Consider the following 16,788-nt stretch of genomic DNA (forward strand, 5'->3'; position numbering starts at 1 on the left):
TCCAATATGGCCGCGGATCCGGGTCCTGCAGGGAGGGAGGTGGCTTACCAAGTGCCTGCTCAGAGCAGGCACTTGGTAACGCTGCAGCTCTCTGAGACAGATCGGTGATCTGTCAGAGTGCTGTGCAAACTGGCAGATCACCGATCTGTATTGTCCCCCCCTGGGACAAAGTAAAAAAGTAAAAAAAAATTTTTTTACAAGTGTGTAAAAAAAAAAAAAAAAAAAAATCCTAAATAATGAAAAAAAAAAAAAAAATATTATTCCCATAAATACATTTCTTTATCTAAATAAAAAAAAAAAACAATAAAAGTACACATATTTAGTATTGCCGCGTCCGTAACGACCCGACTTATAAAACTGGCCCACTAGTTAACCCCTTCAGTAAACACCGTAAGAAAAAAATATATATATAAATAACCAGGGTACCGCTGAAAGCGTCATCTTGTCCCGCAAAAAATGAGCCGCCATACAGCAACATCAGCAAAAAAATTAAAAAGTTATAGTCCTCAGAATAAAGCGATGCAAAAATAATTATTTTTTCTATAAAATAGTTTTTATCGTATAAAAGCGCCAAAACATAAAAAAATGATATAAATGAGGTGTCGCTGTAATCGTACTGACCCGAAGAATAAAACGGCTTTATCAATTTTACCAAACGCGGAACGGTATAAACGCCTCCCCCAAAAGAAATTCATGAATAGCTGGTTTTTGGTAATTCTGCCTCACAAAAATCGGAATAAAAGGCGATCAAAAAAGTCACGTGCCCGAAAGTGTTACCAATAAAAACGTCAACTCGTCCCGCAAAAAACAAGACCTCACATGACTCTGTGGACTCAAATATGGAAAAATTATAGCTCTCAAAATGTGGTAACGCAAAAAATATTTTTTGCAATAGAAAGCGTCTTTCAGTGAGTGACGGCTGCCAATCATAAAAATCCGCTAAAAAATCTGCTATAAAAGTAAATCAAACCCCCCTTCATTACCCCCTTAGTTAGGGAAAAGTAAAAAAAATTTAAAAAATGTATTTATTTCCATTTTCCCATTAGGGTTAGGGTTAGGGCTAGGGCTAGGGTTAGGGTTAGGGCTAGGGTTAGGGCTAGGGTTAGGGCTGAGGTTAGGGCTAGGGTTAGGGTTAGGGCTAGGGCTAGGGTTAGGGCTAGGGTTAGGGCTAGGGTTAGGGTTAGGGCTAGGGTTAGGGCTAGGGTTAGGGCTAGGGTTAGGGCTAGGGCTAGGGTTATGGTTAGGGCTAGGGTTAAGGCTACAGTTAGGGTTAAGGCTACAGTTAGGGTTAAGGCTACAGTTAGGGTTAAGGCTACAGTTAGGGTTAAGGCTACAGTTAGGGTTAAGGCTACAGTTAGGGTTAAGGCTACAGTTAGGGTTAAGGCTACAGTTAGGGTTAAGGCTACAGTTAGGGTTGGGGCTAAAGTTAGGGTTGGGGTTTGGATTACATTTGCGGTTGGGAATAGGGTTGGGATTAGGGTTAGGGGTGTGTCAGGGTTAGAGGTGTGGTTAGGGTTACCGTTGGAATTAGAGTTAGGGGTGTGTTTGGATTAGGGTTTCAGTTATAATTGGGGGGTTTCCACTGTTTAGACACATCAGGGGCTCTCCAAACGCAACATGGCGTCCGATCTCAATTCCAGCCAATTCTGCGTTGAAAAAGTAAAACAGTGCTCCTTCCCTTCCGAGCTCTCCCGTGTGCCCAAACAGGAGTTTACCCCAATATATGGGGTATCAGCGTACTCAGGACAAATAGGACAACAACTTTTAGGGTCCAAGTTCTCCTGTTACCCTTGGGAAAATACAAAACTGGGGGCTAAAAGATAAGTTTTGTGGGGAAAATTTTTTTTTTTAATTTTCACGGCTCTGCGTTATAAACTGTAGTGAAATACGTGTGGGCTCAAAGTTCTCACAACACATCTAGATAAGTTCATGGGGGGGTCTAGTTTCCAATATGGGGTCACTTGTTGGGGGTTTCTACTGCTTAGGTACATCAGGAGCTCTGCAAACGCAATGTGACGCCTGCAGACCATTCCATCTAAGTCTGCATTCCAAATGGCGCTCCTTCCCTTCCGAGCCCTCCCATGCGCCCAAACGGTGGTTCCCCTCCACATATGGGGTATCAGCGCACTCAGGACAAATTGCACAACAAATTTTGGGGTCCAATTTCTCCTGTTCCCCTCGGGAAAATACAAAACTGGGGGCTAAAAAATATTTGTGGGAAAAAAAATTTGTTTTATTTTTACGGCTCTGCATTATAAACTTCTGTGAAGCTCTTGGTGGCTCAAAGTGCTCACAACACATCTAGATAAGTTCCTTAGGGGGTCTACTTTCCAAAATGGTGTCACTTGTGGGGGGTTTCAATGTTTAGGCACATCAGTGGCTCTCCAAACGCAACATGGCGTCTCATCTCAATTCCTGTGAATTTTGCATTGAAAAGTCAAACGGCGCTCCTTCCCTTCCGAGCTCTCCCATGCGCCCCAACAGTGGTTTACCCCCACATATGGGGTATCAGCGTACTGAGGACAAATTGTACAACAACTTTTTGGTTCCAATTTCTTCTCTTACCATTGGGAAAATAAAAAATTGGGGGCGAAAAGATAATTTTTGTTACAAAAAATATTTTTTATTTTTACGGTTCTGCATTATAAACTTCTGTGAAGCACTTGGTGGGTCAAAGTGCTCACCACACCTCTAGATAAGTTCCTTAGGGGGTCTACTTTCCAAAATGGTGTCACTTGTGGGGGGTTTCAATGTTTAGGCACATCAGTGGCTCTCCAAACGCAACATGGCGTCCCATCTCAATTCCAGTCAATTTTGCATTAAAAAGTCAAATGGCGCTCCTTCGCTTCCAAGCTCTGTCATGCGCCCAAACAGTGGTTTACCTCCACTTATGTGGTATCAGCGTACTCAGGACAAATTGTACAACAAGGTTTGGGGTCCATTTTCTCCTGTAACTCTTGGCAAAATAAAACAAATTGGAGCTGAAGTAAATTTTTTGTGAAAAAAAGTAAAATGTTAATTTTTATTTAAACATTCCAAAAATTCCTGTGAAACACCTGAAGGGTTAATAAACTTCTTGAATGTGGTTTTGAGAACCTTGAGGGGTGCAGTTTTTAGAATGGTGTCACACTTGGGTATTTTCTATCATATAGACCCCTCAAAATGACTTCAAATGAGATGTGGCCCCTAAAATAAAATGGTGTTGTAAAAATGAGAAATTGCTGGTCAACTTTTAACCCTTATAACTCCCTAACAAAAAAAAATTTTGGTTCCAAAATTGTGCTGATGTAAAGTAGACATGTGGGAAATGTTACTTATTAAGTATTTTGTGTGACATATCTCTGTGATTTAATTGCATAAAAATTCAAAGTTGGAAAATTGCAAAATTTTCAAAATTTTCGCCATATTTCCGTTTTTTTCACAAATAATCGCAAGTAATATCAAAGAAATTTTACCACTATCATGAAGTACAATATGTCACGAGAAAACAATGTCAGAATCACCGGGATCTGTTGAAGCGTTCCAGAGTTATAACCTCATAAAGGGACAGTGGTCAGAATTGTAAAAATTGGCCCGGTCCATAACGTGCAAACCACCCTTGGGGGTAAAGGGGTTAATATTTTTGGAAGTTGTAGTGGTTTTTTTTTTTTTATTTGGCTATCTTAGGAGGATATCTGTTTGTGCAGGTAACTATTACTGTGCAAAATTATTAGGCAACTTAATAAAAACCAAATATATTCCCATCTCACTTGTTTATTTTCACCACGTAAACCAATATAACTGCACAAAATTTAGAAATAAACATTTCTGACATGAAAAAACAAAACTCCAAATAATTAGTGACCAATATAGCCACCTTTCTTTACGATGACACTCAACAGCCTTCCATCCATAGATTCTGTCAGTTGCTTGATCTGTTTACGACCAACATTGCGTGCAGCAGCTACCACAGCCTCCCAGACACTGTTCCAAGAGGTGGACTGTTTTCCCTCCCTGTAGATCTCACATTTTGAGGGACCACAGGTTCTCTATGTGGTTTAGATCAGGTGAACAATGGGGCTATGTCATTATTTTTTCTTCTTTGAGACCTTTACTGGCCAGCCACGCTGTGGAGTAGTTGGAGGCATGTGATGGAGCATTGTCCTGCATGAAAATCATGTTTTTCTTAAACGATACCGACTTCTTCCTGTACCACTGCTTGGAGAAGTTGTCTTCCAGAAACTGGCAGTAGGTCTGGGAGTTGAGCTTCACTCCATCCTCAACCCGAAAAGGTCCCACAAGTTCATCTTTGATGATACCAGCCCATACCAGTACCCCACCTCCACGTTGCTGGCATCTGAGTCGGAGTGGAGCTCTCTGCCCTTTACTGATCCAACTTCTGGCCCATCAAGAGTCAATCTCAATTCCTCAGTCCATAAAACCTTTGAAAAGTCAGTCTTAAGATATTTCTTGGCCCAGTCTTGACTTTTTATCTTATGTTTCTTGTTCAAAGGTGGTCGTTTTTCAGCCTTCCTTACTTTTCCTCAATTCGTGGGCAGTTATTTTTCGCCTTTTTTGTCCAACATGCTTCTTGCGACCCTGTTGGCTATTTGCCATGAAACGCTTGATTGTTCGGTGATCACGCTTCAAAAGTTTGGCAATTTGAAGACTGCTGCATCCCTCTGCAAGACATCTCACAATTTTGGCTTTTCAGAGGCCGTCAACTCTCTCTTCTGATGCATTTTGCCAAAGGAAATGAAGTTGCCTAATAAATAAGCACACCTTATATAGGGTTTTGATGTCATTAAACACCGCTCCTCATTACAGAGATGCACATCATCTGATTTACTTAATTGGTAGTTGGCTCTCAAGCCTTGAACAGCTTGGAGTAGGACAACATGTATAAAAAGTTTCATGTGATCAAAATACAACTTGCCTAATAATTCTGCACACATTGTATGCTTCTATACCAAAAATAAGTTGTGCCACATTTCTCTTTTAGAATGGGATCCAATGATTAGGAGAATTAATTCTACAAAATGACTTTAGCATTGATGCTCATCCACCACATTGCAACGAGACAGTTGTGACGAGTCCGACAGCATCATTTTTCTATAAGGTCACTATTGTTGTAATGACCTCATGATGCACTACTTCATTGACCTAAAATCTTTACATCTCGCCTTGTTGGGGTGTTACAGTTGTGAGGGCTCTGTCATAATAAATTGATACTAAAGAAGTTGTCTGCTACATGGACAACCCCTTCTCATATGCCACACTTGGCCTCTATAAAATAAAAAAGCTTCCCTCTCATGCCAGCACCGTTCCAGTGGTGTCGGCACTCGCGTTCCCTGGGCTCTCGTTCAGTTGTGATATCACGTGACCCTATCGCCCAATCAGAGCTGGTGTCACTGCCCCCGCCTTCGGATAAATCAAACATCAAAAGGAAGTCAGGGCTGCAGCTGCTCTCCCACTTCCTCTTGATGTTCAATTTGTCTGAAGGCGGAGACAGTGACACCAGCTCTGATTGGGCGCCAGGCTCACACGTCGTCATAACCGCAAATAGCCCCGAGAACGCGAGTGCAAACAACGCTGGAACATTTATTTATTTATTTTATTTATTTTAACGCCGCCAAATATTTAGATCAGGAAAGGGTTGTCCTAGTAGTGGACAACCCTATTATATCATAATATTGATATTAGACCATTGTAGTTTATATAATGAGTGTAAGTAAAGGCTTGTCAGAAAACCATTTCAGCAAGAGACCGGCAATGGAATAGGCACCTAATGGTATCCATTGAAAGACCTCTTTGTTTAAGGCCTTCTTGGCCAACTTTTTTGCTGAAAAACAGACTAAAAGAAACTTGGATAAAAAGGAAGGGGTGATCAGATCCCTGCGTGCTCCGATTCTTCAAGTTGCTTTATGTGGGTTATATGGACTGGTTTTCAAGTAGTTCTTTTTTTTCTTTCACCAATTTGTGTGACAGAAATGTGTTTTGCCTTTGTGATTTTAGAGTGTACGATAGCTATCAAACTTTCCTATGTGCTGAAGAACTTCTTACCAGGGCTGTGGAGTCAGTGAGCCAAACCTCCGACTCCAACTCTTCAATTTCCATGACATCGACTCCACGACTCCGACTCATACCAGGGCTGTGGAGTCGGTAAGCCAAACCTCCGACTCCTCAATGTCCATGTCACCCACTCCGACTCCACAGCCTTGCTTCTTACTGTACATTATTTGGGGGATAAATGCCTCCACCCAATCCATTCAAAAGAGAAAGGATCAAATAGTTTTTCTAGGAATAGTTTGTGGTTGGGATTTGCATCTTGAGCTTTCTTTCCCTAGTGATCTGCAATGGATGAATTGACTTTGAGGATCAGTTAACACATTGATGAATATAGCAAAGTCCTCATATTTCCCATTTTTAAATGCCATATGGGGGATACCATGGTGGAAGTTTGGATTTCCAGCAAAGGTTTTTGGGTAGGGAGATGATCTACAGTAATGTTTTTACATGTCCTAATTTTGTTCCAGTCCTGCCATTACATCGGCAGAGGGTTCTCCTTCTACTTGGTGCTATGCCTCTTCGACCCACTGGCAGAGGCCTCTAACTCAGCTACGATAGCACTGCTCCTGTGCACTGATGAGAGGCAAACGCCTGAGAACATGCATCTGCAAATCTAGTTACTGGTTTGGCTTCTTAACCAAAGTCATGTGGCAAGGATCGTTAAAAGGTCGATATTGATTTTTAAGATTGCTACCTCCAGTAAGAGGCACTAGAATTATTGTCCTTCTTCATTCTGAAGAGGCTGTTTGCATATTTAAAGGGTAAACTTCTGCTCCTTTTCTTCCAGGCTTCAGACAGTTGAGACCAGTGGTCGTGCTGCTGGTCTAAACTGTGATCTTTGATGCTGGTAGCGGAGGTCACTTGTGCAGCATCATAGTAACACAGGGACAGTGCAGCTGGTTGGATCGAGCAAATCGCTTCCAAGCGTATGCTCATTTCCTAGGAAACCGGCCACTCTCATAGACTTCTGAAGTGACCAATAACCTAGGCAACAAGTTGTAAACTATAGAATTAAAAATTCCTCCATTCTTCAGGACAGAGATAATTTTTAATAAGAGGGGTACATTGCAAAGTTGGTTGTTTTTCCAATGTTAACCATTTAAGAAGATGAGACCACACTTCTAAGGTTTTAGAGCAGGCAGAATGTCACTGGTGTTAAGACCTCACCATTGTAATGCCATGACATAACAATAGGACACGTCATTGATTCTTTAACCTCTTTCTGGTCTAATTATATGTGAGGAGGTCACAGTTGTTGGGTGGAGGGTTGAAAAAAGGTCAGATCAATAAATGAATGTGAACCATTTCATGATCTTAACCGCAGTGTGTGTGAAATTAAAAAACATACTATGTCCACAATATTCTCAATAATAGGTCCTGTTCAGATGATAGATTTTATATTGGAGCCTTGTAATTTTTGCTTCATTACTCCTGCTTAAAATAATAGATTCAGTAAAACCTGGGGGACCTTCAATTAGTCAGGACACACTGCATTTATGGCCACATCGGCATAAGAGGGATCCACTATAGGGATCCATTGTTTGTTTTTTTAAGTACCGTATGCTTGTTTTTTTTGTTTTTTTTTTCTTTCTCGGTGGCTTTCTGTATAGGAAATCACAATCTGCTCTACTTTCCTTTGCTGTTAAACAATGATATACAGATGCAAACCAGGCAGACGGAGCATGAAGAACACAAATTTGAGCACATTTCAGTGAGTGATGACCTTATTCAGACGTCTGTGAGTCACATTTGTGTTCTATCCATGTGTCTGATAGATCCTGTACCCATTAAAGTCTTTCGGACTGTTACCATGTCCATGTTTTTTTTTGCTGGTAGAGTGATCGGCAAAACATCACAGGGACTGGTCCATTTCTGATCCAAGTGATTCTCTGATCAAAATTGCCCACACAAGTCTATGGGTCCATGAAAATTGATGTTTGTGCGATCTGTGATTTTTGATTGCAATCTATAGCAGAAGCTCCATAATTTGCTTATGTTTTTTTTTTCATCAGTGAAAGGTACGGATGGTAAAAACTGACTTATTGGCAAAATACTGATGAAAATTGAATGAAAAGCGCTGATGATATTCATGCCGGTTTCTGCTTGCGTACGTAAAAAATTACCTTCATCCAAATGAGACCTAAATTATATGTTAGTGAAGCGTCTGACATATTCTTCAGACATGGCGTTCTTTCACTGTAAAGTCCTTTTCTATAGATAAAGCCCCAATATTTGTCCGCTTTCGTGTCACCCCATTATGATCCTGTTTGATTTATGTTGTCTTTTTCGCCTTCTCTTTGCAATTCTGTGTAATTCTATTATTTCGATACTGTTGGGGAGATAATGGCATTTTTCATTATATCATTATTATATTCCCGATATAATTATTCTTGGATTATATTCTATAGCTTCCAGGTTAAAAAATAAATAAAAAACCTAAATACCTACGATTGTATAGATTGTCTTTCAATAAACATTCCTTCAAAGTGACAAATTGTACTTGGGCTTTCTTGGAATTTTGGATTCACAAAATGTAATTTCTTATCATAATATGAGTTGTTTGGGAAGTAAGTACATACAATGATCTGTGTTCTGTTTGGTGTTTGTGTGGAGCCAAATCATATGTCAGAAAAAATTAACCCTTTGAAGAGGACCAGTGGTATTCTTTTTTGTTTCTTCCATCATTTGTCTAAGCTTTCCATTATATTTAATACCTTTATAATAATCTTATTTATATTGTGCCAACATGTTCCTCAGCACTTTACAATTCAGAGAAATCATGTACAAACAATATCAGACATTACACAGTAATATATATATATAGGTCATCAGTTCTTCAAGAGCTTACAGTCTACAAGCTATTGTTGGTTGCATGAAAGGTAAAAAGTTCTTGTATTTGTATGGCCTATCTCAGGGGTGAGCAACCTTTTTTTTTTTTCTCTTTTCTTTTCTGCCAAGGACCATTTTGGATTTTTATAACCTCATTCAGGGGCCGTACAAAATGATCAAATTAAAAATTACCACGCTATATTTGGTCACACCTCTAATTAAATCGCCCTTAATGTAATGTCTGTAGCTGCATCTCTTTGGTGCCGCTATGATGCTAGGTGGTAGTGATGATGTTGCTTACTCATAACTTCTTTTCCAGTTTTGTGTCGATCTGCCGCGCAATCAACTTTGTGATTACATTTTGTAAAGAACTCACAGCAGTAAGTTGTTTCGAACACATAAATATTTCTGTACATGTCTCTTAACAGTGCGAAACTAATCATTGTTCACATAACGTTTATATAACTCAATCAGTGAGGGGGCTGCTATATACATCACATATTAGACACCAAGACTGCTGTGTACATCACATAGGAAACAGACTGCTGTATACACATTGCATAGGAGACACTGAAAATGCTGTAAATACATCACATATATGAGACTGATGTATATACATTACATAGGATACACAGCGACTGCTGTATGCATATGATATTGGATACATTGAGACTGCTGTATACGCTTCATATAGGAAACACTGAGACTGCTGTATATGCATTACAAAGGAGACGCTGAGAATGCTGTATACACATCACATAGCAAACTGCTGTTTAGACATCTCGTAGGCCTGAACGCACCAAGAAGCTCCTGGCCAGTGCTGCATGTGACATGGCGTTTATTATGCTCACACGCTCTCTACAGAAACATTGAAGTACACAGCAGGAAAGACTGGGCCAGCTGCCCGAGCACTGCGGCCCACCGTTATCTGCCCAAGGACTGGATCTAATTACATTGCAGGCCTCAAACTGATGTTGCCCACCCCTGATCTAGCCAGTAAATAAGGTAATACGTGTAAAGCTGCAGGAAGTGATCACTAGCTTGTGTGTGTGTGTACAGATATGGAGTGTGTGTGTGTAGTGTGTGTGTGTGTACAGATATGGAGTGTGTGTGTGTACAGATATGGAGTGTGTGTGTACAGATATGGAGTGTGTGTGTACAGATATGGAGTGTGTGTGTGTACAGATATGGAGTGTGTGTGTGTACAGATATGGAATGTGTGTGTACTGATATGGAGTGTGTGTGTGTACAGATGTGCAGTGCGTGCGCGCGAACGCATGTGTACAGATGTGCAGTGCGTGCGCGTGAGCGCATGTGTACATATGTACAGTGTGCGCGACCGCATGTGTACAGATGTGCTGTGCGCGCGTATGTGTACAGATATGCAGTGTGTGTTCGCGTATGTGTACATATATAGAGTGTGCGTGTGTATACAGAATGCAGTGTGTGTATATACAGATATGGAGTGTACGCGTGTATGTGCACAGATATGGAGTGTGTCTGCGTGTGTATACAGATATGGAGAGTGTGTGTGTATACAGATATGGAGTGTGTAAAACAGATGAAACAATGAACAAAGTTCTGAGAGGGGATGTAGGAATGGGGCATCTGGAAAAATGTAGATTGGTGAGTTGATGATCTAGACACATTTAAAACTGTGTACAATGGTCTGCACCACCACAGACTATCAGGTATTTTTCAGAGATCTGGTGCAGCACAATAAAGGTCTAGCATAATCGCCTGATTTATGTAAGACACAGTAGAAAATATTCTGTAGGATTTGTCTGCATAGAAAAGCGTAGCTGTTTTTGTTTTTCTAAATAATTATATAAAAAATAAAGTTGAGGCAATAAATGCCAGCCTTTGCCTCAGGCAGATGAGTGGAGTTCTCGGAATACATTTGACTGGTCAATAGGTGAACAGAGCCTTTCACCTTTATTTTATGGGTAGTATAGGTTTATGGCTATTAAAATCAGACCATGATTAAAGGGTTATCCTCATGAGCACCCCTCTGCCTCCTGGCTACCTGCTCACCACGGGCATTGTGCTCCTAAAGGACTGACCAATTGGGCCACTGGCATTTTCTCACCACTGGCCCGTATCCTGCGCTCTCTGATGCCTCTGCAGTATTGGTGGAAGTTGGGTATCCGATGCCCTCTGATTCCAGGCATCGCTCGCAAGCCCTATAACAAAAGCTTCCACGAGCCCGCTCTTTGCCTAGGAGACCGGTCACTGCAGGTATATTGCAGAGGTGGTGGCTGCTGGTAGCATAGAGAATGAGCAATAAACTATAGAATTAACAATTCCTCTGTTTTGGAGAACAATCTACTATATAATTGTCTAAGGGTCACTTCCGTCTGTCTGGCAAAACAGCAACGACCAATCAGCGACGGGCACAGTCCGCAAGAAAATGGCCGCTCCTTCCTCCCCGCAGTCAGTGCCCGGCGTCCGCATACTACCCTCCGGTCGGCGCTCACACAGTGTGAAAAGCAGCGTTGACCGCGGTGTAACACACTCGGTTAACGCTGCTATTAACCCTGTGTGACCAACTTTTTACTATTCATGCTGCCTATGGGCTGCGCAATATACTACGTGGGCTGCGCAATATACTACGTGGGCTGGGCAATGTACAACGTGGGCTGCGCAATGTACAACGTGGGCTGCGCAATGTACAACGTGGGCTGCGCAATGTACAACGTGGGCTGCGCAATGTACAACGTGGGCTGCGCAATGTACAACGTGGGCTGCGCAATGTACAACGTGGGCTGCGCAATGTACAACGTGGGCTGCGCAATGTACAACGTGGGCTGCGCAATGTACAACGTGGGCTGCGCAATGTACAACGTGGGCTGCGCAATGTACAACGTGGGCTGCGCAATGTACAACGTGGGCTGCGCAATGTACAACGTTGGCTGCGCAATGTACAACGTGGGCTGCGCAATGTACAACGTGGGCTGCGCAATGTACAACGTGGGCTGCGCAATGTACAACGTGGGCTGCGCAATGTGCTGCGCAATGTACTGTGTGGGCTGTGCTATACACTACGCATACATATTCTAGAATACCCGATGCCAAGTCGTCTTGCTTTTACAAGCAGTTTGTACTTTTACCTACTTATGGTTGACTAGATGGTAGCCCGATTCTAACGCATCTTGTATTTTAGAATATGTATGCGTAGTGTATAGCACATCCCACGCAGTACATTGCGCAGCCCTCGCAGTACATTGCGCAGCCCACGCAGTACATTGCGCAGCCCACGCAGTACATTGGCAACATGAATTGTAAAAAGTTGGTCACACAGGGTTAATAGCAGCAATAACCGAGTGCATTACACCACGGTCAACGCTGCTATTAACCCTGTGTGAGTGCTGACCAGAGGGGAGTATGCGGGCGCCGGGCACTGACTGCAGGGAGGAAGGAGCGGCCATTTTCTTCCGGACTGTGCCCGTCGCTGATTGGTCGTGGTTATTTTGCCACGACCAATCAGCGACTTGGATTTCCATGACAGACAGAGGCCGCGACCAATTAATATCCGTGACAGACAGACAGACGGAAGTGACCCTTAGACAATTATATAGTATATGAGAAAACCCCCTTTAAAGGTAATTTTGACATTAATTTAGTTTTGTTGTATCCAATAACCCATTTGAGTTACTTTTAATATCCCTGTACTGCCTATGTTTTTCTTTTGTGTAGGGAATAGCAGAGAAAAGGTCTGGTTGTGCTCTATTTTATTATTATGCATGTTTTCTTGTATTGGATAGATGCCAATGTGCCTTTTGGGCGCGTTAGATTTTCCTAGATTGGTTCTAATGCACCATTTTTATTTCCAAGTGCAACAGATGGATGTGAAGCCGACCCAGCATAGCTGTTTGCGTTATTAATCTTCAGATATGCTACATTCTGTCACCTCTCGGAGCCAGGTTTCGTCTCCCCCTTTTATTGTAGCATATGTCAACAGAAATGTGCTCCCATCTGCTGCTGTATAGGTTTCTGCCTGAAATCCGCAGACAAGGGCTCCGCACAATGCCGAGCTGTGTCAGTAATTACAGGTGTGTTGTGGGGAACCCTCCGCTTTAATCAGCCCCTTAATTATGGGAAAGGTGGGCCTTTTGTTCCTGCACGGAGCGCCTCGGCACACTTTTTATGAGGCCCGGCATCCATCTGCTCACTCTCAGAGTGTTTACTCTGACTGATATTGACATAAAAATGTATCAAAGGAAGTGATTAAAAGCAGTTTACACATTAACCTGAAAGGAGCATTAGAGCTGCGTTTGTCCGGTGGAAGCACAATCTGTTGAGATGTCAGGAATAAGATGCTGCATTATATTTCTGCACATTTGTTGTAATGGTGGGAGTTGTATATAACAAACCTTTGACCGTTCTTAAAGAAAAATGTAGCTCATGTATAAATTCAGCCGTAGCTGTGATTGTATGTGGGGGAACAAAGGTTAATGAGGCCCGATGGCTGCAAATGTCACAAGGTGCCACCCGATAATCTGTTCTACAGCAAAGACCTAGTGGTGTCCTGATTCCTAGAAACACAAACATGTTCCCATGTGTTTACTACTATATTGGGAAGATTTTACTACTTCTAGCAGAACAGAGTTCAGTAAGTGCTTTGGTTTTTCGTGTTAAGCTCTGTTCATGCCTACATTGTGTCTTTGCTTTATCATCTTGACATTTACCACTGGTGCCAGACTGGTATCGTTGACTTAGTTGTGTCCTTTTGGGCTCCATTGTGGTTTCTCCACTTTTGATGAGATATATAAATTACTGTTCTTTACGTCAAATTAGATAAAGCAATTTAAACTTTTATGGCTCCCCAATCTGAAGATTGTGGTACTGTGTGCTGGTTCAGGTCCTTTGAGGGAACCGGTCATCTGCTTCATGTTGTCCAAGTCGTGGGTGGCATGAATCGGAACCTGGCTGGGCTATTGCAGCCCAGAATAGGTTTTATTTTTAAAAGCTCTTGCGTTTCAGAGAAAATGTTTTTTAGATCGTTCCTGCTCTTCTGCAGGTGAATAGCAGGTCTCACTGATTGACCGCTCTCTGTCGTGTGTACATCACCTGCAACAGCGGCTTGATCAGCCCGGCTCTGATTGGTGCAGCCCGGCTCTGATTGGTGCAGCCCGGCTCTGATTGGTGCAGCCCGGCTCTGATTGGTGCAGCCTGGCTCTGATTGGTGCAGCCCGGCTCTGATTGGTGCAGCCCGGCTCTGATTGGTGCAGCCCGGCTCTGATTTGGGCGGCCCGGCTCTGATTTGGGCGGCCCGGCTCTGATTTGGGCAGCCCACAGTCTGGGCAGCAATAATCAGACAGGTTCTCTTTAATTCCCACAGAGCAAGACTGACATCTACCAAAGAGTTGGAGCTGCACGTTAGACGTAGAATCCCATTTTAGGAGTGTGATAGATTGCATCGCGTGGGTATTAACATGTGGTAATGTTTCGGATATATTTGCTCAGGCAGGAGCAGAGCAATCTGGACACATGAAGAAATTGGACATCATACTCCTTCAGATATGAACTCCGTGATCAGGATATAGGAGTGAACCCCAGGGATTTCTTCATGCATACCTGATCGTTCCTCTCTTAGGCTTCTTTCACACTTCCGTCGGTACGGCGCCGTCGCTAAGTGTCGGCGCGATGTACTGACGGACGTCGGGGTTTTCTTTGCACAACGTGGGCAGCGGACGCAGTGTTTCAACGCGTCCGCTGCTCAAAGTAAAGTCCCAGGGAGGAGGGGGTGGAGTTCCGGCCGGGCATGCACACTTTAAAATGCTGGACACGACGTACGAAAAAACGTTCCCTTGAACGTTTTTTTCGCTACGACGGTCCGCCAAATACCGACGCATCCAGTGCACGACGTATGGAACGTGTGTCCATACGTCGCAATGCGTCTGTAATAGAAGTCTATGAAAAAAACGCATCCTGCGGGCAACTTTGCAGGATGCGTTTTTTTCACAGAACGACGCATTGCGACGGTCACAAAAAGATGTAAGTGTGAAAAGTAGCCTTAGCTGAAGAAGGATTGTGTAGCCTCCATCATAGTGGAAACCAGATTATGCAAACCCGTATTGCAATGGTAAATCAGAGAGGGGGCTTGTCACCGCCGGTACTCTCTGTAAACTTATCAGCTAGTCGTAGAGGGGAGACTGTGCTCTTATAAAAATCATCCCGTAGTGAAGGTCTCTCCTATACGGGTATTCTTAAAATGATCGTTATCTATTATGCGAATAAGTGTGACCTGTGCACCCTGAACCATAGAGAAGCAGCGAGTGAGCGGCTGCAGCAGACGAGGTGCGCATAGCGCCCCCTATTTGTACAAAGTGGTTAATTTTATGCGTAACAATATCTGAGAACCCCCGCTGTCAGATTTTTATCATCTATCCTATCTAAAACAAATTCCTTTATGCAAAGAGAAGGAAACTTCATTGAAGGGAATTTGTCACCCCCAATACTCAAGATAAAGTATCAGTCATATAATGGGCTTCAGTCATGCTGGTACCCCTCTGATCATGAGGACAGGTGTCTAAGGCCTCTTTCACACTTCCATTTTTTACAATCAGTCACAATCCATCAAAATATTGAAAAGACGGATCCTGTGCTGTTTGTAAAAAAACTGATGCACTGGATCCGTTTTTCTGATGGACCCGTCGAAGCAGGTGCTGCCTGAGTTTAAAGGAACAAAATTCTAGAGAGAGAAAGATACATACATACATACATACATACATACATACATACATATCCTGCCAGGCATGCTCAATTTCAAAACACGGAGTCCGTCGCTGGATTCCTGCTATTGACAGTCATAACTTTTGAACAACATATCTGCGTATTTGAGTGCTGATGGACCCCCTCTCTGCTCCAGTACTTGTATCTTAAGGAAGATTTTCCATCCATAAGATTTTCAGGAAAGCAGCCCTGCAATCCCTGCAAGAATTGTCATGTCGGCCATATTGTGTAAAGTGATGTGAGGTGCATTTAAGGGGAACCTGCAAAATAAGTAACAAGACACTAGGTCTGTCTAGACAAATCTGTCTTTGGGGGGGTTAGCAGTTTTGACACTGATCTAGTAACCCAGATGCTGAATGCCACATGTCACTGCTGTGGACTCGCTGAGTAATCGGAACGTTGGAGATAAATTGCAATTTGAAGCGAATGTGGTACCTTCCATAGGATTTATTGGTTTTCCCTTCTGTTTGCAGGAAATCGTGAACACAATCATAAAGCACTGCTCGTCCAGCTTCTTCTTCCTCGGCCTGCCTGGGTACACAATGCTGGTGGGAGACTTCATCACAGCTGCGGCCCGGGTTCTCAGTACGGACATGTTGGAGGTAAGTATGACAATGCTCATTCTGCTCTCTGGAGAGAGCCCAGTCGCTAACAAGGTTCAGATTTCTCCACTCTAACAGGTGTGGACTCATTAGTGCAATGTGAAACTGGTCTCTGGAGAAAAGCTACCAGGGCAGCCGACGTGTGAAATTGTAGGATAGGATGACACACTGGTGCTGCGGAGGTGTTTCATCAAAGAGCCGAAGTTTAACAAATCATATCCTCACTAATATTGTGGCACGAACTGCCGAGACACTGCTTTCACGGCCTCATTAGCTTTGCTCAATAAAGGTGATTGGAAATGCCAATGTGGAGGAGGAAGCTGCGGAGCTGTGCCAGCGACATGTCTGCTCTGTCCAGGTGAACGGGAGACTTTTATATGCTGCAGTCAATAGCAAAATACCATTACTCTTTATTTCTTGCTCTGTGCAGTTATTTTTGCACAAAAAGATGATCTCGAATGGCGGAAGGGTCTCACAAGCAAGTGTTTAATTCCCTGCTGCGGTGCCGCGTTCATACAATATCAATTTCCATTCAGATCAGCAGACCACCACATAATGCATGAATATGCAGGGT

The 16,788-nt window shown here is 42.8% G+C and overlaps 1 protein-coding gene across 3 annotated transcripts in view; it reads left to right on the forward strand.

Annotated features, from left to right (window-relative positions):
* Positions 1–16,788, forward strand: part of RALGAPA2 (Ral GTPase activating protein catalytic subunit alpha 2) — a 324,975-nt gene that overhangs the window by 127,488 nt on the left and 180,699 nt on the right. For all 3 annotated transcript variants that reach the window (XM_069768931.1, XM_069768929.1, XM_069768930.1), the window contains one exon: positions 16,086–16,214. In XM_069768931.1, coding sequence (XP_069625032.1) covers positions 16,086–16,214 — 129 coding nt within the window. The remainder of the gene's footprint in view (positions 1–16,085; positions 16,215–16,788) is intronic.

Source organism: Ranitomeya imitator, chromosome 5, assembly GCF_032444005.1.
Source record: "Ranitomeya imitator isolate aRanImi1 chromosome 5, aRanImi1.pri, whole genome shotgun sequence".
NCBI lineage: Eukaryota > Metazoa > Chordata > Amphibia > Anura > Dendrobatidae > Ranitomeya > Ranitomeya imitator.